The 27,721-nt window shown below is 35.8% G+C and overlaps 1 protein-coding gene across 22 annotated transcripts in view; it reads right to left on the reverse strand.

Annotated features, from left to right (window-relative positions):
• The window catches only part of GTDC1 (glycosyltransferase like domain containing 1), a 427,409-nt gene that overhangs the window by 236,064 nt on the left and 163,624 nt on the right, over positions 1 to 27,721 (reverse strand). For all 22 annotated transcript variants that reach the window (XR_012013265.1, XR_012013264.1, XR_012013268.1 and 19 more), the window contains one exon: positions 2,981 to 3,148. Coding sequence is in view for 17 of the 22 variants with exons in the window: in XM_072789071.1 (XP_072645172.1) it covers positions 2,981 to 3,148 (168 nt within the window). In the remaining 5 variants the exon portion in view is untranslated. The remainder of the gene's footprint in view (positions 1 to 2,980; positions 3,149 to 27,721) is intronic.

Raw genomic sequence — 27,721 nt, forward strand, 5'->3', positions numbered from 1 at the left:
ATACTGTTGACAACAGAACACATGCCATACTTTTCAGTACCTTCAAGGAGAGTAGTTCAGATAAAGCTATTTCACATGAGAGCATACCTTTCAACGTGTGGTTAAAGTCTATTTCTTGTTTAATCGTTTCTTCAAGAAATCATTAGGTTTTTTAAAGTTCTGGAACTATACAGGAAGGATTATATGGGATCTCTACAAATAACTTATTTTATGATTAGAATATATTCGGGGTAGTCAAAGAAGAGGGGCCACAACACCATGGGCCCTTAAAATTAAACAAAATAAATATATTATCTATTACTTTTGATGGAAAGATTGTGTTCCTCCCCTTACTATTTTTTTAAATACAAATAATCCAAAATACATTGTTATAAGGAAATGTGAAAACAAACTTTAAGTGTCATAAATATGTCAGCATTGTTCAGAACTGCCTAGAACATTGTGTTGAAGAACAATGAACACAAATGATAACTATGGGCAAGCCGGATAAAACCTGAATATGTAGCATGTTCCCTTTATGAGTCAAAAAAACTGACTTAATAAATAACTGTTTTGATTTTTTAACATGGTCCTCTTTGCTTTAAGCAATGATTCCATGTCAGTCTCACTGTCACTGGATCTCAGTAAAATGCACACAAATGTTTTAGTGAGAAGGTACATAAGCCCAAGTAGCAGTTAGTTTGATTTCACCTTGAAAGTGACAAATCAAGAAAAGTCCATAAAAAGACACAAAAGCCCATAAACCTATAAAACACAAATTAATAGGCAGAGCTTACAGAATAGGAATATCATAGCAAACCCTCCGTTTACTGAGGGCAGCCAAAGTTCCTATTATTAATACACAGCAGAATGAAAAACCTACAAAAGGAATGTTGAATTGCCACCTTTATGCCTCCCCTGCAAAACTGTTTTTCCCTACAAGTATTTTTTTTTTTTTAGTTGCAACCTAGTGGAAATTTGGGGGTGGGGGTGAGAACAGCATGGATAATACAAAAGAATGTCACAGAAGTGCTGACACAACACCAAGCAATAAGGAAGCCAATATAATAATATACCAAAAGTTGAAGGATGTTTTACAGCTAGTCTGTTTTCACCATATGTCACATATTGTAATAGCGACCCACAGGTCATAATATACAGTTACGACATGTGTTCATAAGTCAGAGGGTTAGTGAAACCTCTATTTAAGGTGAGTGCTTATGCCAGTCACCTCTGAGGTCCTTAACTGCCACTCGGTCAGGAAAGAAATCCGACAGTGCCAACAAAAGCAGAAGTCAGCAAGAAAACTAAAGAAACATTTGAGGAAGCAAGACTCATACTTTTCAAAGAGAATCTGAAACAGGACTGCCTTCTGACACTCTTATTTGTCCTCTGGACAACTGCAAACCATTTTTTTCTCATTAAGAGTCCAACCAATGATTGAGTCTACTTCTTTCTCCCAGAACTTGTCTATCAGTTTACCCTCTTGAGAAGAGCAATGCTGGAAAATCATGTACGAGCTTTTATAGTCTCATTCCTTTTGAGGAAAAACAATCTTTTATAAAATAGACAAGGGGCAGTGAGCTAAATTTTTTTATAGATATCTGCCCTCATAGGGCATGCAACCCAACTACTTATACTCTTAAAAACCCAGTCTATGCTAAATTAAAGATCCAAGACAGTCTACAGAAATATTCTTTCATGCACTTCCTCTCTGATATGAGTGGGTGTAACTTCCATTAACTTTAAAGCCACCCATAAAGGGAAAAATAGACTTAATTTTTTCCCCAGTTATTTCTCAGGGGTAATAAACACACACTATCTGAGGAAAAGAATGATGCTAATTCAAGAAATCAAAAGAATATTACAAATGTTTTCCATATTGATAAAGCACAAAATGATTTTATTTTTGTTTTTAAAACATATTTCCCTTCTCAGTTTCAATATAAAATAAAGTATTTTAATTTTATTATGAAATTTTAAAACGGTTGCTTTTTTATGAGACATTTGACGTGAAGCAGTTCCACTCTATTTTGATGGCACTGCTACTTCACAATTGAAGCAGCTTGTAAAAATGATTGCAGGAAAAGATTTACGAAATACTCGAAACACAGAAATATTACCATATAGTTGTTTTTCTATGTCAACTAAACTATGGAATATGCCTGTAAGAGTTGGGAGTCTGTTTAAACACATCATCAATCCCAACTGCTAATAACATTAAAAAAGGTGAGTAAGATGTATCCAATCACTGCCAACCTGATTCTACTCAGGTTGCTGCAGTTATATGAATAGGATCCAATACCAAAGCCGTTTCAGAGTTGTTATTAACTTCTTTCATTAACTAAGCTTCAAGAGATACACTTTGTTGAAGTAACAACAGAGAAGGACCATCACCTTTGAAATGTCATGGTATTTTAAGGCTGTGCAATTTCAGAGGACTCAATGAGGGGAAAAAAAAAAAAAAAAAAACACCAACCACCTAAAGATTCATTTTCCATAGTTTCCTCTTACAAACAATAAAAAAAAAGGACAAAAACTCCTTGCTCTAATATGCTCCAATTTTTATTTCTTCCTCTGTAAATTTTTATGTTGACTTCAGCTGGATATACTGAAAGTGGTTGGTAAATGAAAACTAACTGTTCTTTTTAAAAAGTACTGTTTAAACAATACATGATGGAATCAAGGGGTGAAGAAGGTCTCTTGTCGACATTTTGATTCTGTTTTGAATGTTGTAGAAAATAGGTAACTTGTTCAACATACAATTAGTTAGATTGTTACACACAAGTATCTTAAAAGGGATTAGCCGTTTTCATATCTATATATCTGTATAGATATATAGTAAAGGCACAAGCAATTACTACCATGTAAGTTATGTTTAAACATACACACCTACTTTAAGGAGTTTTTAAAATAAGTGTATGGTAGGTCTCCAGATTTAAAAGCTAACTATAAAAAAAGGGGGCAAAGGTCTAAATATAATGATATAATCTATACCTACCATGAGAGAATTTGGTTGTATCCATACTGGAAATCCCTCTCCTGACATTTCTTGACAGGATATACCAATTGGTTCTCATGGAAGTACAGAATCTTTTTCAATTTTCCAAGGTCAGGCCGAAGGGCAGCCAGTTCGGTCAGGTTCAGCACTGAGCTTGCAAAGAGGATCCTAGGAAACAAGGAAATTAAAGTTTACTGACCCAAGCATGCGTGAAGTGGTCATCCTTCACCTTTCTCCCCTTTTCCCTCTTCCTACCCCAAGAAAAACATATCCCCTGTAGGGACACATCAATAGTTATGCCTTAATACCATGTAGCAGCATTCTAAGTTTTGATCTCTTAAAAAGCAGCTGCTAAGAACTATAAAAGCCATGAATCTCATTGGTCTTCTCAGCTCAGTTACTGGGAGATGCAAAAAAAAAAAAAAAAAAAAAGCCGGATGGATTTTATTGAAAAAGACAAGAAAAGCTCTATCTGAAGGACAAATGGAACAAAGATAAGGCTGACTGGGGAATACTTTGCTTGCCAGTTTCATTACACTTTACTTCTTTATGCAACCAACTACTGAAATTCAATATATGAGCAGGAATGGCACATGTTCATGTTATGACATAAACCCTTTTGATTTATGCAATAGACTTATCAAGTGTGGTCTTTTTTTCTTGGCATGTTTTCTTCACTATCCCTCTCCTTTCCCCCACCCCTTTATTTTAACCATCCTGCAATATTTCGTGTTTTTTAAAAAATATTTTATCCTCCATTACTGGACTGTTAATGGCATCAGACGTGTCAACTATAAAACTCCTTATATAAAACATAAATATTAAAAAAGGAAGAAAGCTATCCCTTATCTTTGTGAAAAAAAGGAACCTGAAAGCTTACCTACCATGTTTATAAATGAAACTGTATATTTACTCATTCACTCCACAAACATTTACCAAATGCCTACTGTGTGCCAGAGTCTAACCAGGAAGAACAGAAAAGATGAAACAAGAGAGCCCACCACGTAAATGCTCCCTGCAACAGTGACATTAGCAAGGAATTAAGAGGAACAAACAAGAAAGGAGTAATAACTATCTAGGACAACCTGGAAATGTTTCCCTAATGAGGTATACCACATATGGACACAAAAGAGGGACAAATTACAGTCTCTGAATAGCTGAAGACATTTCAATGGCACAATTTTGATGTAATGCCACCTTTATAACATAATGTAGCATCATTTGACCTTTACAGTTTTAATTCCCATTCTAAAAAATGAGGATCAAGAAGGTTAAGAGTTTTTGTGTTTATTTTCCCCCTGGAATCACATTGGTAGAGAGTAGCAAAGCAGAAACTCCTGGTCTTCTAGGCCTGACGTACTTTTCATTATACCACGGATATGAATTGGTAGTGGGCCACTTACACTCCAAATGCTTTTTTCTGTACTTAATAAATACAAAATATTATACTTGTTATTACCATGATTACAACTACTATAAATTCTCCCTTGCTGACAAGCCAAATGGCTAACTTCAGGTGTTTATATGATCTGCAGCACTAGCCTTTCACATAAGAAGAAGGATTACATGATAAGTGCATATATCATAAATAGGAATTCTAGTGTCTTCTTCATGGACTAAAATAGGCACATAAGACCAAAAGGCAGTGATCTCTCTTTAAGCCCATACTGCTGTATTAATGTCATGGTTTAATGCTTTGAAGTAAAAAATCTTACAAAGGAGATGTATTTATTTTTTTAATTGTCTATTTGTACTCAACTAAAGCAAACAGAAAAACTGTGGTGAAAAAATGTCCTATTTTGTCCAAAAATATTCCCACCACCACAATCAAGTATAAGCCTTTCTAAAACTGCAGAGATGGAAAATTCTGCAATATGAAGATATTTGCTTATCTACAAATCTGATCCTTAGTAGAGACAATAATAAAATATTAATCTCAATCAATCAATATTTTCCTTAAAAGAAAATGGATGATGACTTGTGGGTCTAATTATTGAGTAATACCCCTACTCTCCCTCCATACAATACTATTGTAAGCAATGACTCACTCTTAATCATGAGACCTGAGCAAGGTTTTTTACACACAAGGCAAAAAAATTCATTAAATGCAGCCCCCATATTACTTATTAACTACAAAGAAAAAAATAGTACCTTAATGGACAAATTTGGTAGACATCAATTTACCCAAGTCATCAAACTTAATATGAACAATAATAGGACAAGTGATATGTATTTCCCAGTGTGATACACTGACAAAGATACAAATCACCAGTGTAGTATTCCTGCCAAAAATGCCTGATCTGAATTTGGTCATGAGGAGACAATCAGATAAAAAATCTGCAAAATAACAGGGCTTGATTTCCAGAAATGTTAGTGGCATAAAGAAAAAAAAATCTAGATTAAAGGAAAATGGACACCAAAACAAAATGCAATGTTTGATTCTTGATTGGGACAAGACAGTTATAAACGACATTATGAGAACAATAGGGAAACTCTGAATATGGACTCAGTTAAAGACTGTAAATTTTTATCAATTAAATTTCTTTTTTTTTTTAATTTTTATTTATTTATGATAGTCACAGAGAGAGAAAGAGAGAGAGGCAGAGACATAGGCAGAGGGAGAAGCAGGTTCCATGCACCGGGAGCCTGATGTGGGATTCGATCCCGGGTCTCCAGGATCGCGCCCTGGGCCAAAGGCAGGCGCCAAACCGCTGCGCCACCCAGGGATCCCATCAATTAAATTTCTTAATGTAATAATTTTATTACATTTTATTACATTTTTGAGAATCTACTTATTCTTAGGAAACACACTGAATTATTTACATGTGAAGTGTCACCATGTCTACGACCAATTCTTACATGTTCAGTTAAAAGGCTACTAATAACAATAAATATTCCTATGTATATATTTGCATAGAGATAAAAAATGTAGAAAATGTTAATCTAGTCGATTAATCTAGATGAATGGTATGTTGTAACTCACTGACCTAGTCTTCAAATTTTTATTTTGTTACACATTTACAAAATTACAAATTTGAAGAAATATGCATTAAATGGCAGTAAGTAGAAGGGAAAAATACATTCCATAAAAAATAAACCCATTATATATGTACTTCTAGTCATAATCCAATTGTTAATTTCCTACATGAAAATTATCCTCAGGATGGATCATCTGTAGCAAATGTTTAACCAAGAAGAGTCCTTCACTATACTCCTACCATACACCTCCTCTCCTTACTCTACCTGCTAGCTGATCCATAATTAAGAGATTCAGATCCAAAGTTGAGCCTTCCAACTAAAACCCCCTAAATGAAATAATGTAATATATTCAGAAGTGAAATGACAATGATCTTCATAATATTAACCATTTGGGACTGCCCAGACCAACACTTCCTTCAGTTTGTTCAATCATTAACAGGAAAATCATTTTACTTTTATAACTGATCTTGAAATAGCCCTCACAATTTCTAAATTATAGAAATTACCTCCATCATTAGGAAAACATTTCTTCTTTACTTTTTCACTTGTAAAATAGTAGTTAAATTGGACAGGAAGAAGTTCCAGAAATATTTAAGTCAGTGGCACACAAAAAGAAGTCATGAATATGCCCACGAAAGGAATGCAGGTAAATTCACAGGCAATTTTTACTTTGCCCCTTTTCAACAATTAAAAAAAAAAAAAAAAAGTTAATGCAATGAATGACATCACTCAATCAGCAGCTAACCCCTAGGCTTCCAATGTTCATCTTGCCTCAGGTATTAGTTAAGCAATAAATCCTAACAAGGTGAGCCTTATCATCCCACACTGTGTCTCTGACAGGAAAGGGCACAAGGTGATAGCAAAAACCACTAGGAACAAGATAATTCCTGACAGCTGCTGCTTGAGCACAAGTTAAATTGAACAGTTTATCTCAGCATGAAGATGTTATAAGGTTTTATGTTTAATATTTTTAAATTAACATAAAAACCAGAGAAAGCGGTTGTGCAATCTTTCACAAACATGACATACTACAATCACTGTATAAGCTGGATTAGTACTTATTACCATGCTACTACAGAATTAAGCTGTTTTTAGACCACCAAAGAGCTTTAAATTGCAACTTTTGTCTCTGTAAGAGAAACCTATATTTAAAATGTCTGCTAAATTCAAATTAACAGCTACATCATTAGCTTATACCATCTCACCAAAAGTCTAAGTAAGCTGCTATTATAACCGTCTAACCAAAATGGCTCTGTGCTGTAAGCCACTGTATCCATATATATGTTTCAATTGTTTCCAATGCACATTATATCTACAAACTGAGGCATATTTGCTCAAGGAATCCAAAATCATTCAACGTAATGAAATACAAGATTAGAGATTTTATATTTTTCTGGCTCAGTCTGAATAAACTAATTATTTGCCTTTTACTCTATTCTCTTAATACATAAAAAGAGATGCTGAAATATACCTAAGCAAGCGTGTGAAGAGTGAGCCACTATTATCACAATGCACACTTTTATTATCTTAAATGGTATGGAAGGGAAGTGAAATGAGAAACAGAAAATAGGCATTCAATATTCCAACCACCACCATGCAATCTACTAATCATACTTCATGAACTAAGTTATCTCAACTGACTCCGTGAACTCTTTTCAATGGCCCCTTCCACCCCCAAAAACAATTTATCACATTTATCACATAATGGGATACAGTACACAATTTAACACAGATACTGATTTGGGTTGAATTCTCAAATAATTTTTTTGCAGGGCTTCAGTAAGTCTTTCACAAAAGAGTCAATTTCATTCTTCCAGTTGTGTCTCCTTGCTCAGTAACTAAACTCCTTGTCCAGACTCATGTAGCTCGGCCTCATTAACAAAATCTTTGTTGTTCCACTGCTGCTTATCTTGATTCTTGCTCCTTGATATAGACTGTCTAGAATTCTAGATCCTATACTTTCTGTGGTACAGTGTTTTCTGTGATGATGGAAGTGTCTTGTATCTGTAGTATCCAATATAGTGGCAGCTAGCTACATATGGCTATGGAGAACTTGAAACGTAGCTAGCGCAAGGGAAGAACTAAATTTTAAATTGACTATAGCTTGATCAATTTAAGCATAAACGAAACCGCCATAAAGTAATGGGTACTGTACTGGAAAGTACAGCTCCAGGTGGACCAAATTTCCTCAATCCAGTACTTCACCCATGATACCTGAAAGCAATGTCTCACTGAACTGCTTTTCTCATGGAGACCCCTGACCTGCTTGTGATAACCTAATTTCTAAGTTCCTCCTGACTTGCTGAATTTCATCTACCAGGTTCTCTAATTCTGGAATGGCATTATTTCTTTTTCCTCCTGCTAATGAGAAAGCACACGCTCACAACAGAAAATGTTTTAAGTACAAAAAAATATATATAAATTAAGTGAATGTCACCTGCAACCACTCCAAAAAAGAGTCACTATTTTCATTCCGGTGCTCATTTAGCCAGTATATATTGAGTATCTATTATTTGCAAGGCACTTGGCTAAATGATGGACATAAGGTGGAAAATAAAGTAGCTAAGGCAAAAAGAAAACTGGCAGGTGGAGGAACTGAATAAGGACCCAGGAGACTAGGGACACCTGGGTGGCTCAGTGGTTGGGTGTCTGCCTTTGGCTCAGGGAGTGATCCCGGAGTTCCGGGATCGAGTCCTGCATCAGGCTTCCTGCATGGAGCCTGCTTCTCCCTCTGCCTGGGTCTCTGCCTGTCTCTCTCTCTCTCTGGGTCTCTGCTTCTCTCTCTCTGTCTCTCTATGAATAAAATCTTTAAAAAAAAAAAAAAAAAAAAGGACCCAGGAGGCTGAAGGAATTTGCTCAATGAAAAAGTGGCCAGAGAAGAGGATAATTCTGGAAGTCTCTGGAAGAAAAGACCTTATCAAGAGAATAATTTTGGATATAGTGGTAAGAGCAATGGAAAAGAGATTGAGGATTTTTAAGAAGGGAAATGCCAAAGTTATATATGCATATTGAGTATATTCACTTTTATTCTTTTCACTTTGTAGTATGTATACATTATTGCATAGTTTAATATTTTTTGCTTTTAACACTTAACATGTTGTTTTACTATGTAAAAACTTATTTCTGAAACATATGATTTTTAACAGATTTCATGATATGATGTGTCATAGTATCTTCAACCAGGGCGTGACTCTTATATTCACATATTTATGAAGTTTAAACATTCTTTTGTATAGTCTCTCGTATTTCTATGACATTTGTCTATGTATTTCATAAGATGTTTTATTACTTTTTAGTATCAGAAAACTTTACACTGACTACTGTATGGAGAACATACTGTAAGGAATCCCTTGGGAAGACAGAACAGTAAGGCGAAGAGAAAAGAAGTGATGGTGGCTTGGGTCAAGATGGTAGTGCTGGAGGTGATGAGAAGGAGCCAACGGTTTGCTGATGAACCGGATATAAGAAGTAAAAGAGAGGAATGCTATCATTTCCTTCACTTTGTCACTTCCAAAGTGTGGTGATAATGTTTTAATATAATAGGAGCTCAATACACATATACGCATAGATGAAAATTATTTCCAAACCCTTCAAAAATCTTTGGCTTAAATATATATTTCTTTAATTTGTAAAACCTGTGTAGAATGATAACAGAGTTCTAATATTCATTAATCATTGATATGCAAAATTCATTTTAACACACTATGCTTTAGTTGTCAGCTACTTCATCTTAATTAGACCATTTCTACTGCATGTTTAAATGCTGTGGACTTTCAAAAACCTTCAAGAACATGCATAACAAAATGTTTCCATTTGCTAAAACAATTAAAAATACAAGATGGAAGTCTTATCTAAAGGGAATGGAAATGTAGTCATTTAATATCCAGGTTCCTGTGATGGGTAATTTACAGGCTGTTAAAGAGAGTATCCAGCTTCCCAAAAGCTGTCCCACAGGGTAGCATCAAGTAATCAGTTTTGCTTTTTTCCTCCACCATATAATGTTCCTTTTCTGTGCTTATCATTATGGCCAAAGGAATACTGTGTAAAGAACACTTGTCTAGAAGGCAGGGAATCAAAGTCTGTAGGTGGGACATGCCACTGAACAGTATCTCCGAGTGGTTTCTTAATACATATCCACTCCACAGTCATCAGCACTCTGACCTGCCTTACAGCTGCCTAAGGAGATAAATTATACATATATATATATATATATATAAATATATATATTTATATATATATATATATAAAATAAGCTTTTATAGCTAAAGGAGCCACTTAAATTCAGGTGTCTCAAATTATTCAGGCTAACTCTCAAGTCTTTTAATTCTTGGTATTGTGTCTAATCCATAAAAGACACCCAGTAATTATGTTGTAACAAGAAAGGAAGAAACAGGGAGGGAGTGTGTGTCTAGAAAAAAAATAGAAATAAATCGAAATTTTTACTGTGTATACTTAAACACTTTTGATGTATTCTGGGACTAGAATCTATTAAGAGTGTTCTTGTAAGACACAAAGGAATATAAATCACTCAGACCATTTATAGATAGATCTGTTTTAAACAATCTATCAATTAGTATACAAATCAAAATATTGTTAAGTCTTGACAAACTAAGGAGTACAAGATAACACCCCTGTTCCAAAAGAGCTGAAAGTATAACTGGTAAAATAAGCCATAATACAGGAAACACTAAATAACAATCAAAAAGAGGAGTTCTAGCTCTGTCCTGCACAAGAAATGTGACAAAGCAGGGCAAGACGGATTATAAATAAAGGGAGAGGAACTAAAGACCATCCGTTCAGAGGAGGAAAACAAAATGAAGAGTAGTGGAAGATCAGGAAGGGTCACGCTCATGGAGGGTATCAAGGGAGTCCTGGGGCCTGAGGTCTTGGATCTGGAATGGTCATTGCTACTTGAATTCAGTAAGAGGAGGGATGGTTGCTTAAAGTTTAGAGTTTTAAAAAAAGTAAGTAATCAAATAAAACTGGAAAGGTGTTCCTTCCATCAGACCTAGAAGCACCCAAATATAGCATAACAAGTTTGCCAAGTTCACACTTTATCTGTAGCAATACTGGGATCCACTGTACGTTTATAATTATACTAACAATGCTTTATTTCTTTTTATTATCCTTAACTAAGTCAATGGTGAATGCTCCTTGGCTGAGAAAGATGGTAGTAAAATGAGAGGACGAGTTATCAAAGTATCACCATCACTACGATTCTCAAAATAAGAAAGGTTGTTCTATACATATCTAAAGATAAAACCAATTTGTTTAAAACCATGCCTGTCCAACAGCTATGTGATCATATTCTAAAGGAAGACAAGGAGCCATGAGTAATGCAAGAGTTGTTTTTTTTTTAACATATATCATCTAATTTAATCATTCTAAGACATGTGTCTTATTATTTCCAGTTTACTAATTAAGAATTAAAGCACGAGAGGTTTGGTTAAGTGCTAAGGCAATAGCAGTTACTAAGAGGCAGAGAGGAGTTCCAAATCCAAGTCGATCTGGACCCAAAGCCTCTATTTTTTTTTCAGTTATTCCACACTGATTTTGAGTCATCTAAGATTAGAATGTGACTCAATGGTTCCTGTTAACTGTACTTCTCATTATCATCTGTGTTTGAGAAGTAAAAATATAAATGGCATAAAGAATGGCATAAATGGCATAAAAAATAAATGGCATAAATAAAACTGAGTAGTTTTATTTCACCCCTTCATTCAGCATATATTTACTGAGTGATTACACTGTTAGATAAACTGTGGAAAGCTAGTGACCATCAGTGAAGGATCTCCTGGAGACATGCAATGGAGGTGGCCACTCCAAGTCAGCCTACTGGAATAACAAGGACGTGGTCAGGCACTGGGATAGAGAAAAGTGGCTGATATTAAAAGCAGTGGAGATAACAGCAATATTGACTTGGTTACGGGAGGGCAGGCTAAGGGTAACACCAAGGTTTCTAGCTTGTGCAATCAGATGGGCAATGGTAACATTCCTTAATACAAAAGGAGAAAACAGATTAGTGGTTGGAATAGAGGAGAAATGAAGGGACAGGTTCTACAAATGTAGAATGTAAGTGGAGTGCCCAGTAAGTAACTAAAGATAACAGATAATAGACTGACAAAAGAAAGTGCATTGGAGATTCAATTGAGCTAAAGGAACTGGTCACCAAATGTGTTCATTAAAAAACGTGGGTTCTGGTTTGTTACATAATTTTACATATCTTTTCTACATGTTTCTCCAATAGTCACAGGTTATCTTATTTTCTCCTAGAAAATGAGAAATGAGAAATGAGAAAAATTAGATCTACTGTTCTTTTCTTTAGTATCCTATAGTTTCCCTATCATGACAGGTACCACTCTGGATTTTAAATTCTCTTAGGACACGCCCTGTATCTTCCTTGTTCACTATCCTATCTTGGATGCTCAAAAAATGTTTTGAATTAAGTGAATGAACAAATGGATGAGTCAGTCATTTGTAACCTTAATGACACTGAGAAAATCAAACTGGTTGATTTTCTGCATAAGGTCGAGTGTTCAATATGGTATTTAGTCCTTACCATTAAAAACAAGTTGGGAAGCAACTCATGTCCCGTTGGGAAGCATCTCACGTCCCCAATAGAAAACACTTACCTTCTACCTTGAGCACACAACACGAGTCTAGGATTAATTATTTGATGTCACTTTTGATCGAACTCGTTACTTTTTCTTTGAGTCCCTAATAATATCTCAGGCACTGTTCTCTGCTTCATCATCCTAAAATATCAAGGACTCATGATATGATCCATAGAAAAGGAACTCTTGGGGAAAGGTAGGTGTCAACCTGGTACAAAGATCAGGAATGTACAATATCATGATAATAATTTCTGTCATCTTCAGGGATTCATGATCATAGGCTTTGAAGAACTAAGTCAATTAACGTGCAAAGCACATCTAACTTGCTGAGTGTGCTGGGAACACTTCATATGGTGTTTTATCTCCATAAACTAATATAATTAGTATGTGAAATATTTATAATTCACCTCATGATTAATCTATTGTAGACTATTCCTTAACAGCAGCATATTATTTTATATTGGAATGTTCTTTGCCCTTTAGTTCATGGCATTCATGGAGTTCACTTCTAAATATTATAAAGTTGGAAGACCAGAAGCCCAAGGTAATGGATATAGGTCCTATCATTACTCTAACCCAATACTACCTATGTTGTTAAGATTATATATGTTTAAGGACACACTGACCAGTCAAGCCAGAAAGACTACCACTCAAATAGATACATAAAGCTCAGATCAGGCACAAGCCTGAGAAACAAACTACAGACAAACACAAGTGGCTTTTTGATATCATCATCCTCGGCTTGAATATTATGACACAAGAATAGTTAAAACAATCATAACAACAACAACAATAATAACTGCCTCCTGATATATCAAGTAAACTACTCCTGAAAACCATGGGAAGTAAGGTATTTCGTGCCCAAATAACGAATAAGCTACCAAGGAAAAATATGGTAACTTGCTATTTTTACTGAGTCACATCTACCGCTAAAATTAACAAGCACAAAATAAAGTGCCTCCTAAATATTCAGTCTTTCTATAATCGGTCATAAGACCTAAATTTTTTGGTTCTTGTGAGTATTTGATTTAAATTTGCTTCCCAGAATCCTGTAGTCTATTGAGCTGTTCTATCATTTGATTTGTGACATTTTGTTGTTATGCTTCTCATAGAGATTATCCCTGTGTTTTGATTATTTCTCCTATGTTTGTTTTGGCAAGTCAAAGGCAGTTCTTTGAAATCTTCCCTGAATTTGGAGCTTAATATGCCATTTGAAGAAATACCTCCCCACAAATAATTTAGTTAGTATCCCTAATGTTTTGCTATTTTACACATCACTTTAATTATAAGGGTATCACTAGTTAACTAATTACAAAAGTCAAAGCCAGCAAAATATACTGTACACAGTAGGCACTCAAAAAGTATCTGGGACAGTGAAATATTAAATAATATAGTACTTGGGCAGCCCAGGTGGCTCAGCGGTTTAGCACTGCCTTCAACCCAGGGTGTAATCCTGGAGACCCAGGATTGAGTCCCACGTCGGGCTCCCTGAGTGGAGCCTGCTTCTCCCTCTGCCTGTGTCTCTGCCTCTCTCTCTCTCTCTCTCTCTCTCCTCTCTGTGTTTCTCATGAATAAATAAAATCTTAAAAATAAATAAATAAATAAATAAATAAATAAATAAATAAATAAATAAAACATCTGCAGTAGAAAAAGAATCTGGAAGTGAGAGTCCCAAGACAGTGTCCTGCTCTTTCATACCTTTTTTTTTAAAATGAGATTTTTATAAACGTTGATCTATTAATACTATTTCTTTCTCATCAAGCCAACAACGTAAAATTCTATGAATGTGCTTCCCAGTCTATATCAACAAAGGGAAACCATCTGAAAGCTAGCTTTTTAAAAATTAAAACTTCCTATTTTAATAGAATAAAATGAAAATTTAAAAATCTATGCAGCTAAGTCTCACAAATGAAAACATTTTTTTTTTCACATGCTTCCCTGGATCACAACTTAAATAATTGTCCTTTTTTTTTTAAGTAACTAATATTTACATAGGTACAGGAAGAAAAAACAGATGAAAAGTACAAAATATTATATAAACAATATTGGTAAGATGATCTAAAATGGAGTCTTAGTGTCATTCAACACAACCTCATGGCATGGTAACTTTCTGAGATGCGTTTTTCTTGGTCTCACCCTTGATAACCACACTGTATGTAGGACTCACTAAATATGACAGCTCATAAAATGCCTCAGGCCACATTTGCTTACCAGATGACTGAGGAACATGAAATGAGGTCACCTGCTCTGGGTTAGCCAGTCAGAGGCAAAGATGAGCTCAGGATAAAGTCAGTGGCAGAAAGGAAGCCAGTCATGAGTTTTGCTTGTGAGCTTGCCTCTTAATTCCAAAGGTGGGAACAACTTCAAGTTTGACATTGGGATTATAATAATCTCCGTTTAATGGGGAAAAAAAGCCCATTCACTGAGAGGAAAAAAAAAACAACAGAAAAACTACCTTTGACCTGTTCTTCCCTTTCTCGCCACACAAAACAGAGAGAAAGTACTTGAACATGAATGTAAATATGCACTACAACCTCCCTACAAATATCTTGGGTCTCAATGCTATTTGAATTTTCCATTGCCTGTACCTGAAGGTCACATGCCATAGATTACCTAAAAGCCATCCAAAGCCTCCTTCCACCATGTAAGACATTTTCACATAGCATAGCAGGGACGCATCACTTCCCAGTCAGTTCTTTCCTTTCTTCCCTTTTGTATTTGTATATAGTCGTGGTCTGGGAATGTCAGGAAATACATAGAATGCCACAGGAGAAGCAAGAAAGTAACCTCAGACCTGGCCTGCGAGAGCCAGAAATGCTGTAAAGGAGATAACGCTTGAGATGGACCTTAAAAGACGAAGAAAATTTCCAGTTTGGTATGTGTGAAAGGCAGCGATTGGAAAGGGGGAAGATTATGAGTTTCTATTAATATTGCAGAGAAAAAACAAATATCTAGGACTATAAATATCTGTATTCTATTCAGTTAAGCAAATATTGAGCATATTTATATATATATATATGAAATATATATTTTTAAATACATATATATATATATATTTTTTTAAGATTTTATTTACTTATTCATGAGAGAGAGAGAGAGGCAGAGACGCAGGCAGAGGGAGAAGCAGGCTCCATGCAGGGAGCCCGACGTGGACTCGATCCCAGGACTCCAGGATCAGGCCCTGGGCTGAAGGCGGCGCTAAACCACTGAGCCCCCCGAACTGCCCTACATATATATTTCATATATATATATATATATATATATATATATATATATATATATATAAAGATAAGGGATAATAAGATAGACTTGACATTTGACATCCTGCCCTTCATCTTTGTATTTTGGCACCAGAAATATAAAGAAAGGGCTGAAGTTATAGGAGAGTTAACATTTGATGTTTTAGATAACTTTGGTTGAATCCCCAAATTCGTATACACTGCTATTACTCATTATTAGAGATTCCAATTCATCACACATGAATTTCATGACAAACTGCTCCCTTCCTAAGTGCCCAAAGTTAAACACACTCAGATGGGACATTCTAATAACTTTTTTTGTAATAACTCCTTGACTTAAAAAAAAAAAAAAAACACACTTGAAAGAAACGTTAGTATTTTGCCTCTCCATAGGATTCAGTAACAAGGCGAGATTCTCCCAAGAATATTCCAACAGTCCTTGAAAAACTAAGACTGTCACAAAACCTGAGCATCTGGCAACTCTGCCACCATGAAGTATCCATATGGAAGAGACCAAAATGTGTCAAAGTACCCAAAACGATTTTGGAGAGTGTAGAAGATAGAATAAATAATTCAGTATCGTCAACACTTTCAACAGCAGGTAGTGGATATGCTACCTGCTTCTATAATGTGCCAGAATGTAACATAAGTGTGTGAGGCTGTGTGTGTATGTGCGTGTGAGAGGAAGGCAGAAAGAATATGAGTATACATGAGGCGAAAAACCATTTTTATATAGAAATATTCCTTAGGTAGTTCTCTTTGTAGGGGCATCGGATCTCTGTAAGCACAGGTTTATAGATATACAGAAGAAAAAAACAGAGTCAATGAAAATTTATTTTTAAGATAAACATAGCAACAAATATATTACTTCAGAGTCAATGAAAAAAACTGCATTAACTTAACATTATGGTTGAAACTGTATGTGCAAAAAAACTCAGAAAATCCAAAATTATGGTTCCCTCAGCAACCATAACTGTGTCCTCATGCATATATGAGTATTTTGCATTACTGTAATGATGATACATTTCAGCCTTAATATCAGTTTATGCAATGTGACTGAATTAGGATTCTTTTGGGAAGTATAAAACTTTGAATTTCTGGACTTTTGTGAATGTAAAATCTTAACCGTAAAGTTACATTAATATAGGGTGGAGTCTTGCATTTTATTTTCTAGCATTTAAAAAAAACAAGAGTGAATGGTTCACAATATTAAAGTAGTAAAGGATTAGCTGATTTATAATAATACCAAAAAACTTGATACAGAGCCTAATTCCTTAAAATAGGGATATACAAACTACAAACAAAAAGAAAAGTCCCTCTGAAGATTAATCAAAGAACAGGCAAGACATTTTTCCAGGAGTTTTACTTTTTCTATAAAACAAACATTAGTTTCTGATTAAAAGGTACTTTCATTCAACCATATTTCAACATGAATATAAATACCAACAGCTGAAATCATTCTCTTACTATATCTTCCTGCATCTTATCAAGAAAAGATGAGTATTAAAATGGTGCCCTATATTTTCAAGAGGAAAGCTGGTTGAAAGTCAGTTTTCCTTCTTATAGGTGTAACATGGCAGGATATAACTTATAAGATGAAACTATATTATGCCACTAACTACTTTTTGATCATGGGTTTGAGGCTCTTTCAAACTATAGTTCACAAAGAAATAAATACACAGTAATCAAGTTAAGCTCCAGGAGGAGGTAAATTGTTTTACACAATTACTTAGTGCTATACAGCCACCGAGTAATTGGAAGATGAAGTAAACAGCCGCGGCATGATAGGTTCAGGAGAGAAGAGTCAAAAGCACATTTGTTTAGGGAAAAATTACAAATATTTCCATGCAGGGACACCTGGGTGGCTCAGTGGTTGAACATCTGCCTTTGTCTCGGGTCGGGATCCTGGGGTCCTGGGATCAAGTCCTCCATCAGGCTCCCCAGGAAGCCTACTTCTCCCTCTGCCTATGTTTCTGCCTCTCTCTCTGTATCTCTCATGAATAAATAAATAAAATCTTAAAAACAAAACAAATACTTCCATGCAGGTATGATTTTCAACGGGCCTCACAAAACTGATCAGTAGTTTTTCAAAAAAATGAAGACATTCCAGATAGACAGAGGAACCTATAGAAAGATCCAGAAATAAAAGTGCTCAACATCCTTTTGGAGAACAGAGATTTTATAGCTGAAGAGGTGGTTCATAAAGGAGGAGCTGTGAAAGGAAGAGCTGCAAATGCAGATTACAGATATACTGTAGAGGACCTTGAAGGCAAGGAGGACAAGTCTTGACTGCAAGGTATAGGCGGTAGGAAGACACTCAAGTTTCATAACCAAGGAGGCTATGCTTTCTGGGAGAAGAGAAACAGAAAGCAAAAGAAGGTTCAACAAAACCCCCAAGCAGAGACAGCAGAAGTAGTAAAGACTGAAGACAAGGGGACTAGTTATGAGATTATTATAATAACCCAGACATGTTGCAGCAAAGTCTGGAAAAAATGTGATAACAGTAAGACATAAAAAGAGAAGAAAGGATTAGAAGGTGCTTGTGAGATTTTGAGATATAGGAACTGTTGGAAAAATTGTACATCGATAAAAATATAAAAAATCAAGGGTGGCATCTGATGTGAGGACAATGAATGACTGAGTACTGATCAATAAATCTTCAGTGTAAGGTATCAGGTTCCATAGAATCACACACTCCCTTCAATAAAAAGTTAGAGTCTTCGAAGGTGCAGATTACAGGAATAAAAACAATTTTGTTTTTTATATGTAATCGACAAACCCATACTTTCTCTCTCTCTCTCTCTCTATCTATCTATCTATCTATCTATCTATCTATCTATCTCTTTTTCCTTTTAGGGTTGGGAAGGTAATGGCACCCATTATACAAATAAGAAAACTGAGGCTCAGCCAAGATGACTCCCCAAACCTCACACAGGATTGTCGTGGCTAGATTAGGCTGGAGATACGGCTTTTGAAGTCTTTGGTATAGAAGTTATTTTGAAATTATAAATAAGGTCATCCAAAAAATGTGAAGATAAAAAGATAAGTGAGTTGTGTGCAGAACCATGGGGAAAAACTAGAAGCACAGAGCAGTGATCACTGAATAGCCCAAGAGATGACAAGGATGCCTAGGAAAGCACTACAGATCCTGGCACTCAACAGGTAGGTACTCAATGCATCTGTCCCATCAACAGCTAAAAAGGAGACAGCACTAAACAGGGGTTTTATATCTGCAGTAGATGGAGAGATTATTTCTCAAACTTTCTTAAGGCAATCACTTTTCTCAAAGAAATTCCTACACATAATTCCAATATGTAAAATGCATAAAAAAACCATTGAGTAAACCAAAGATAGGTGGTCTGGAGCATCACCTAACTTGAACTCTCTTCCTTCTCTTCACAACTCTTCCTTTGCACATATATTATATAGCCACCCCTAAGAGAAAATACTGGAAATTCTTTAAGTTGGTCATAAGAGTGTTATAATTTGGGACTTCTGAGTTTGGTGCAGAAGAAAGCAACAGTTGGTCTGAACAAATCAAATCAAAATCAACAACTGGCCTGCCTAGACTTGATTTCTAACTAGACTTTCCATTGCCATGTTCTTCCAGTAGCTGGGGTCTTTCATTAATGCTTTCATGGATTTCTCCATGGCCAACAACTTTCTTCACTTATGAGCCACATCATCAGATCATTTGGACATCACAGCTGTATACTACAGAAATGGCACATTTAATTGAGTCAACCACCTGCAGCTTTCTTGTTCCAATAACTGTCACAGAACCTCTCCACTTGCTGCATCTTGTAACTGGTCATGCCACGTGATTGCACATATAAGTCAGTGAGAATAAGAATGGCATAATGTCAGGAGGTTGGTATTAAAGAAGTGAATACCCAAATTTGATATCTTAGAGGAAAGCAGTTGTATATTTTAATCATGTTAACGGTAACACGTATGACAAAGGAAAGGATCTGAATGATCCTAGAATCGACAAAATGAAGTTATTGAGCCCCTTTAAACAGCAGACTCACACTGTTGTTCCACTTTTATATAAATTGTAAGTGAAAAATTCAGTCCAATTGGATAGTAAAAAACAGTAATCATTATAAAAAAACATCCAGCCCAACCAAGTAGTAAAAACAGTAATCATTATAAGATTTTATTATGGCAGTACCTTTATACAAATATGAAGTAATATATAAAGAAAATCACAGGCTGATTCTTGGATAATTTATTCAAGGAGTAAGTTATGAAAATTCATCAATAAGTAGAATAAATGAGGCAACTCAAAAACAGCTCACCATAGATTCTATTTATGCAACTCCAATTTTAATTTAGTCTGTATTGATGGACTCTTTTATTTCATGTGTTACAGTCATGTTAAACTAGACACAACATGCACTGAATCTACAGCCTACACAGTACAAAGACGTCTGGACGTGACACAGACAGTCATTCCTTTTGCTTCAAGCGATAAATAGTTCAGTTGTAAAAAGGATTTTTAAAACTGAACAAAAATCAGTGAATATTTTTTTAAAGTAACCACATGCATTAAAATTTTTCTTTTACTCTCTTATAGTTTGTAATTTGTCTTTGGAAGGAACCATGCTGACATTGTCCTGCGTATCCTTGGGTCTCTGCAAAAAGAGGCCACAAGGAAAGAGAACAGAGGCAGGCAGAGGCCTGGTCCTCAGACAGTGTACACACCAAAGGAGCAGAGCCACCTATAGCACTTGCCATCAAAGAGAGTGAGCCAGTCAAAGGAACTAAGTCCGAAGGGTGTAACTTGGGCCAGACATAGGTTGAATTCAATGAATAAAGAAGAGTAAGGATTCCAAGAAGTCCCATTCAGAAGTCAGGAGGTGGCCCTGGAAAATCTTGTACAAAGTCTGACTAGGAATATGCAAGGGATAAGATTGGCAGGAACTAAGAAAGGCGTCAACAAGGACCCTTCTGAAGGGGTCTATGGGATGAAGGGGAATCATCCAAGGGAAGAGGGAAACTAAGAAGAGGAAACCAGGTCATGTCAGCTAAAACTGGCAAGTACAGGAAGAAAGAAGATGGGAAAGCAGGAAAGTGAGGGCTAGGGCTGATACCATGGCAACTGGCAACAGAGGACCAGCAGGGTGGAGGGTCAACTGATAGAAAGGAGGGGTCTAAATAGCTGTGCACATGAATCCAATGTCTGGGATGGATAAAGCTAACTCCAGGTCCCATTCATCAATGGATCTGAGGCTAAAGATGCATGGGAGACCCAGGTAAGAATGGCTCAGGTGTTAGGCAAAGCAGACCAGCAGGCAGGGGCATCCACAGATCTGACTGGGCCGAGCTAAGGGAAGCCCAGGCTTGGAACAAGCTAAGAGTGTATAAACAACAGAAAAGAGAACGCAAAAAGGTTTCTGAATTATAATATATGAACTTGGTAAAAACTACAAAGCAAGCCCAGAATATGAAAATATAGATTTATCTGAAAGACAATTAAGAACTCTATTTTTACAAAAACCAGGATCCTCAAGAAAATTAAGAATAAAATGAAAACTTCTTAAAGTACAACATAATGAGTATACTATTATCACAATACTATAAGACTAGATATACAGGAGAAGGATATAAGGAAGTAAGACTCTAAGGTATAGCAGCTGCCCAACTGGGATTGTATGGATTTCCACATTTTATCTCCAAGTGTCCTATCGTGTGACTATATATTACTCTTTTAATAAAAGTGAAAGTATCCATTATAAAACTTTTAATAGCAAGCATGCCTAGTACCTTTCCAATAATCTGATTTAAATAATTTCAATGTATTTCTTGGGTAAGCACCAAAGTCCTTGTAAAATCCCCCCAAATTAGAAATCCCTATACATAATTTGTACATCACTATAAGGTAAAGTTAATCTAAATAAATAATTTAAAATTTCCATTTTAAAAATTTTTTTCTTTACTTTTAGATATAAGAAATATGTTCTAATAGCACCTCAACACAACAGTAGGGAAAATGAAATCAAAGGAAGCATTGTCGTGTGCTGCAATGCAAATTATTTAGGAAACAGTGCTAGAGACTGCATGTTTTTGAAGGGCAAGAATCACGTCATCTCCGCATTTGACGAAATTCCACAATGCACAGATACCCCGCTTAACCAATTGTATTCACTAACATTTAAACTAGGATGGTGATTAAGAACCTGGATGCCGAAGGCGGACCATCTGAAGGTCCCATGGACTCTTACAGCAGAATTCGCAGGAGGGCCCACCCCCCAGGTCTACCACGGGATCTGAGTGAGGGAACACGACACGGGTCTGATCATGGAATCTGAGGGCACATCACCAGCATCTGCGATGGGATCTGGGGGAGGGCATACCACCCAGGTCTACCGCAGGCTCTGGGGGAACATGACCTGCACCACCAACTACTAGCTATGTGATCTTGGGCAAGTTTACTGACCCTCTGACTCAGTTTCCTTATGTGATACATGCGGCTAATAACAGTGCTCTTCTGTTGGGTGGCATAAGGATATGTGAAGTATTTAGACTAACGCTTCCCACACCGTAAGCACCTTCCCACACCTACAAGCGATGGAGACTATTTGCCATGATTATTGATCAATTCTGTTTTTGGAATAAAATTCCAATTAAACGGTGAATCAAAGTTCAAACTACAGCAATACTGGTAAGTTCCCTTATTCATCACTCTACAGTTTATACTCTCATGTTTGTTTTCATCATACAAGATGTCACTTACCAAAATTATTATTGGAAAACTCTCTCACAAATGAACAGCATTAGACTTAGTTACTCTTGATCTTTAGGCAACAGTCATTTTCCAGGGCCACTGCGTAAGTAAGCCCTAGGCTTCCTAGAATCTAGTGAAAGAACATTTTGTCAGTCTTCCTTCCAAACACAGTGTGTGAGAATCCAATTTGGTTAAATTTTGGATTGTTGGCAATTGTAAGCTCATCTGGGAGTAATTTTTCTCCCTGGATGACTTGAGCTTGAGCTGGGAGAGGAAAAATTAAATTCTTTTTATTGCCAAAATCATTATATGGACTTCCTTTGAAGTCTTTTGCAATGAATACAGTGTCCTGTGTACACCAGCCACCCAATTCTCAGAACTCCCAAGTAAGTGGTCCATCAATTCAGTTCAAATTATATTTTATATGCTACTTTGGTGCTAAGATTAATTTGGGGGAGGGGGAGAGATAACATTTTTAAAAGATTCTGATTGGGTTCATACTTCAGTTTTTAAAGTACGGTTCAGGTCAGATCAGAGTTAAATTAAATTCGAAAGGTCCAAAACAGAATTCATCATCTAATCCGATACACATATTCTTCGGCTGTATTTATTATTGCAGCTAAAGGCAGAACCATGCACCAAACCAAAAATCTAGTAGTGATCCCTCCCTTTGACTCACTCTCCCTAAATTTCCATAAATAACTTAATGAATCCTGCCAATTTTATTTCCTGAATATTTCTCCACTCTGTCCCTTCAAGTTCATCCTAATTTCATTTTACTTAGTGAAGCCTAGTTTGCTACAAAACCCACCCAATTAACCTTCCTATTCCCAAGCCTGCCTTCCCAACAAGCTCATCCTACAGTGAGCTGCGGAAGTCATGCATTGAGAAGTAAATCCAGCCAGGTCACTGCTCTGTAGAAATCGCAAGTTCCTTCAATTAGTATGTGAAATGTCCACCCATACTGGTCTCTACCCAGGTTTACGAGCTCATCTTCTGCCTTGATCTTTCTTCACAATTAGAGCTTCAAGAATAATGATGATGGCTCCTTACGTGAACCGTACTTCCTTTTACTTCCATGTCTCTGGTTAGTGCTACTGAATGGGCATGGTGTGCCACTAATTCTTTTGTAACATTTAAGAAAGAAATTTTCATCACCCCTTCAAGAGGGCCTCCTAGATCTTTCTAGTAACACCCAAGTTAGACTATGTATTCCTCTTGAGTGTTCCGGAATCTTTACATTCTCCCAACTAGAATATAACTTTCTTCAAATTGTCTGTCTTCAACTCATCAAACAAGGATCTTGGAGGTGAGATTTTATTCACTGACCTTCATATCCTCAGTTCCTGCCTGTTGATAATTAATACATTGAGCATTGAATATGTATATGTGTATATGTGTGTGTGCATGTGTGTGTGTGTGACCTTGACTACTTAACTTTGGTCACATTATGATACGTCAAATTTTTTATATGCACAAAATGAATATAAATTAATAAAAGTGAACATACAGCACTTGATTGTGACAGCATTTGCTCGATAAACAGAAGAGGAAAACTTAACAAATCTTCCATTATTTCCTCTTCTGTTACTTTACGTTAAATTGATTTTATCTTCTATTTTATTTATTTATGGGAGGGGGGAAAGAGCACGCTTGCACATGCGCACATGGGGAGAGAGGGAGAGTGGGGAGGAATCTCAAGTAAACACGTCACCTAGGGCGGTGGCTGACTGAGGGCTAGACGGACCTCACAACCCAGAGATCATGACCCGAGCCAAAATCAAGAGTCTGTCACCTGACTAAGCCACCCAGATGCCCTCTATCTTCTATTTTAATAGTGTTTCTAACATTCTTCGGACCCCACAGTGGTTCTGTTGCTTGCCTATCACAACTAAGAGCCCTGCCATTCTCTTCACCCTATATCCCATGCTTCGGCCATGCCAGACACCTCAGCACTGCCCCAAGGACAGGTCTGTGCCTCTACCTCTGCATGAAGAACCATTTCCTTCTATTCTCCTGGAATATGCATACTCCCATAAACCTCCTGCTGTCCTAGGAACTTCAAGTCATTTTTGTCTAGTTTTTATTTTCATAAATCTTTTTGCATCTCTCTGGCATAATATTCCTTTTGCATTCGTGTGCCTCCCAGTCTGCACAGTAAGCACTCCTTTCCTTTTCCATGCAAAATGCCTGTTATGTAGATGTTCAATAAAGATTAATTTAATGTATTCTAGATAAATTTGTCCCTATTCCTTCTCCCATCCATTGGGACTATTGAAAGGATTTGTCTTTAGCCACATGCTCTCCTCCTTACACAAATATTCCCCATGAAAATTCAATCATCCTTATAGCTTCGTGAGTAATCTTCAGAGGCAGATCTCCAGCTTTCATATATCACCTGAATTCTAGTCCTCCACTTGAGCAGCCCACAAAAAATACCTACTTGGAGGCCATGCTATTACTTTAACCTCGGTACACCAACATTGGACTAATCCATCCCTTTCTTCCCCCATAATTCCTTGCCCATCTCACTTCACTCATTCTGCCAAGAGCATAGTGTTATGCTAGACCCCTAGGGCAGAGCTGAAGTCATATCTGATTATTCTCTTACCCTTAAATCCTATAACAAAGTATGGCCAAGTTCTGCTAATTTCTACTATAAATAATATGCTAAGTTTTGCCTCTTTCCCCACCGCCCAGCACTGGGTTTTTATCAGCTCAGGCCACAAAAACTGAGTATCTACTTAGATGATTTTCCTGTCTTCAACTCCTTTCTAACATATTGCCTCCATGTTAATCTTACCAAAGTACACTTTACCTAATCAATCTGCCAAACCCTTTGGGAAACCACCTGGCTCTAAAGAAAATGAGAACAAGAGACCAATTTAGATTATTTTAAAGCAAAACATTAGGTAACTTTAATTCTCTAAATATTCCAAATTAAAGCCTGGTTAATGGGTAGAACTCTGGGTTTCTTGGATTTCAGTCTACTTATTTCATCATTTAAACTGATGGAGTTACTTTCTGAGAAAAGTCTCGGTCCTGCCAGCAGATCCTTCTGCAGCTCAAGGATATAAGCCAGATTTTTACTTTTATAACACAACACCATCTTTGGCAACTACAGAATTAGGAACTGTAGCATATGGATCTTCTTTCAGTCAACATAGAATACCAATACCTCAGATACGTGTTAATGACCTGAAGATTATTTGCCCTAATACAAACTAAAATATTTATAGATGAAATAATGATACACAAGATTTGCTTCAAAATAATCCGGTGTGGGGGAAGGGATGATTAAATGAAAGAAAATCACAGATAAGATTGATCATGAGTTGATAACTATTGAAGCTGAGTGATGAGAAACTAGAGCTTTATGATACCACTATCCCTATATTGATGTTTAAAGTTTTTCCATAGAAAGTTAAAATAAATGTGAAATCGAATGCTATAAAACATTATCAGCATTTACCATGGATAATGGAACTACGGCTGAACATTTTCTTCTATATCTCTAAATATTCTTCTCAGTTTTCTAAAATAAACAAGAATTACTTTAAGAAATTGTAAGATACTAATGTTTTAAACTATACTAATGAAGTTTCTATATCATTTAACCCTTTTCTTACTCAACTAATATTTGAAAGGGTGATGTTAGTTATTCATTCTTCAGAATCCTTTGAAACTTTATCATTTTATCAAGTGAAGGAATCATTAAGCTATGTCTCTGCACTTTTTTATGCTGGTACTCAGAAGAACTGTCTGCATAAGAAAAATTATTAGGGTCTTGCTTTTTACTGAGAGGTGCTCTGTGAATTAACATAACAGAAAACTTAGTCACATTGTTTTAGGATGTGCAGCAAAAAATTATCCATTATTATAGTCAATGCTCCTTAAAGATCTACCTAATGCAGCCTACTTAGAACTATGGTTTTTAACATAAACCATACATTAGAATCACCTCAGAGGTTTTAAAACTCCTGATGCCCAAGCCACATCTAAGACCAATTAAATTAGATTCAGAGGTGGTGAGATTCAAGCATCAGTACTTTTTAAACTTCCTAAGCGATTTTAATGTGCAGCCAAGGATGAGAGATATTGTTTTAAAATTATATAAATCAGTGATATTTTGTCGATTTTTTTTCTCATGGAAATTTTCAAGCACACACAAAATCGACAGAATAATAAGTCCCATGGAAGCAACACACAACTTCAACAGCTATCAATATTTTTGCTAAGGTTAGTTCAACTATTCCCCTAATTTTATTTTTATTTATTTATTTTTTGCTGGAATATTTTAAAGCAAATGTCAGACATACAATCATTTTATCTTGCAGTACTTTAGTATGCAAACATTGTTTCTTATGATTAACTGACTTAATTCCTTTTTATTAGACAACAAGAGGCTTTGATGAGCTTAGATTTTGTTCAAATGGATTAAGTTTCCTTAAATTAGAATTTCTAAAATAGCCATGTTTCCTCTATCCCTCTGTTATAACTTGGATTTTTATTTTTGCTTTTGTTCTAATGGTTTTCAGATATACTGTATATGTGCATTTTAATGAAAACCAGATCTTCTTTGATTGCATGAGTTTTAAACATATCCTCATATTACTGTCCTCTCAAGAATATATACAGTATCTATTCTGCCGACTATATCATGTCAACTCCCTCAGTTTGACTTCATTCATGGTATGTATTTTTCTTCATTATAAAAGTAATGTATTTTCATTATGGAATAATTTGAAAAATACGGAAATAGAAAAAGGAAAGAGTAACCTTACTTATAATTCTACAACCTACATGTAACAATATTTTACATTCTGGATATCTTATCCCAGTTTTTTTCTAAACATACAAACACATTTTACAAATCAAGATTTTACTGTATGTATCATTTCCATAATATAATTCTAAAATAATATTTTCATGAGCTTATTCTTAAGTCTTTAAATCTTTAAAAACATGATATTTAAGAGACATGGAATTAATATTCCACTATAGGAATGTCTGATAATTTACTAAACTATTATCTTATCATTGGATAGATTACTTTCCAGTGATTATACATAATGCTTCTTTGATAATTCTAATGATCCCTTTGTCAAGAACAGTAAAGGGTCTAAGATTTTGCTCTACCTAGAAGTTAACAAGATAGCTTGCCACAGTTTCTGGAGTG

The sequence above is a fragment of the Canis lupus genome, chromosome 20, assembly GCF_048164855.1.
Source record: "Canis lupus baileyi chromosome 20, mCanLup2.hap1, whole genome shotgun sequence".
Classification (NCBI taxonomy): Eukaryota; Metazoa; Chordata; class Mammalia; order Carnivora; family Canidae; genus Canis; species Canis lupus.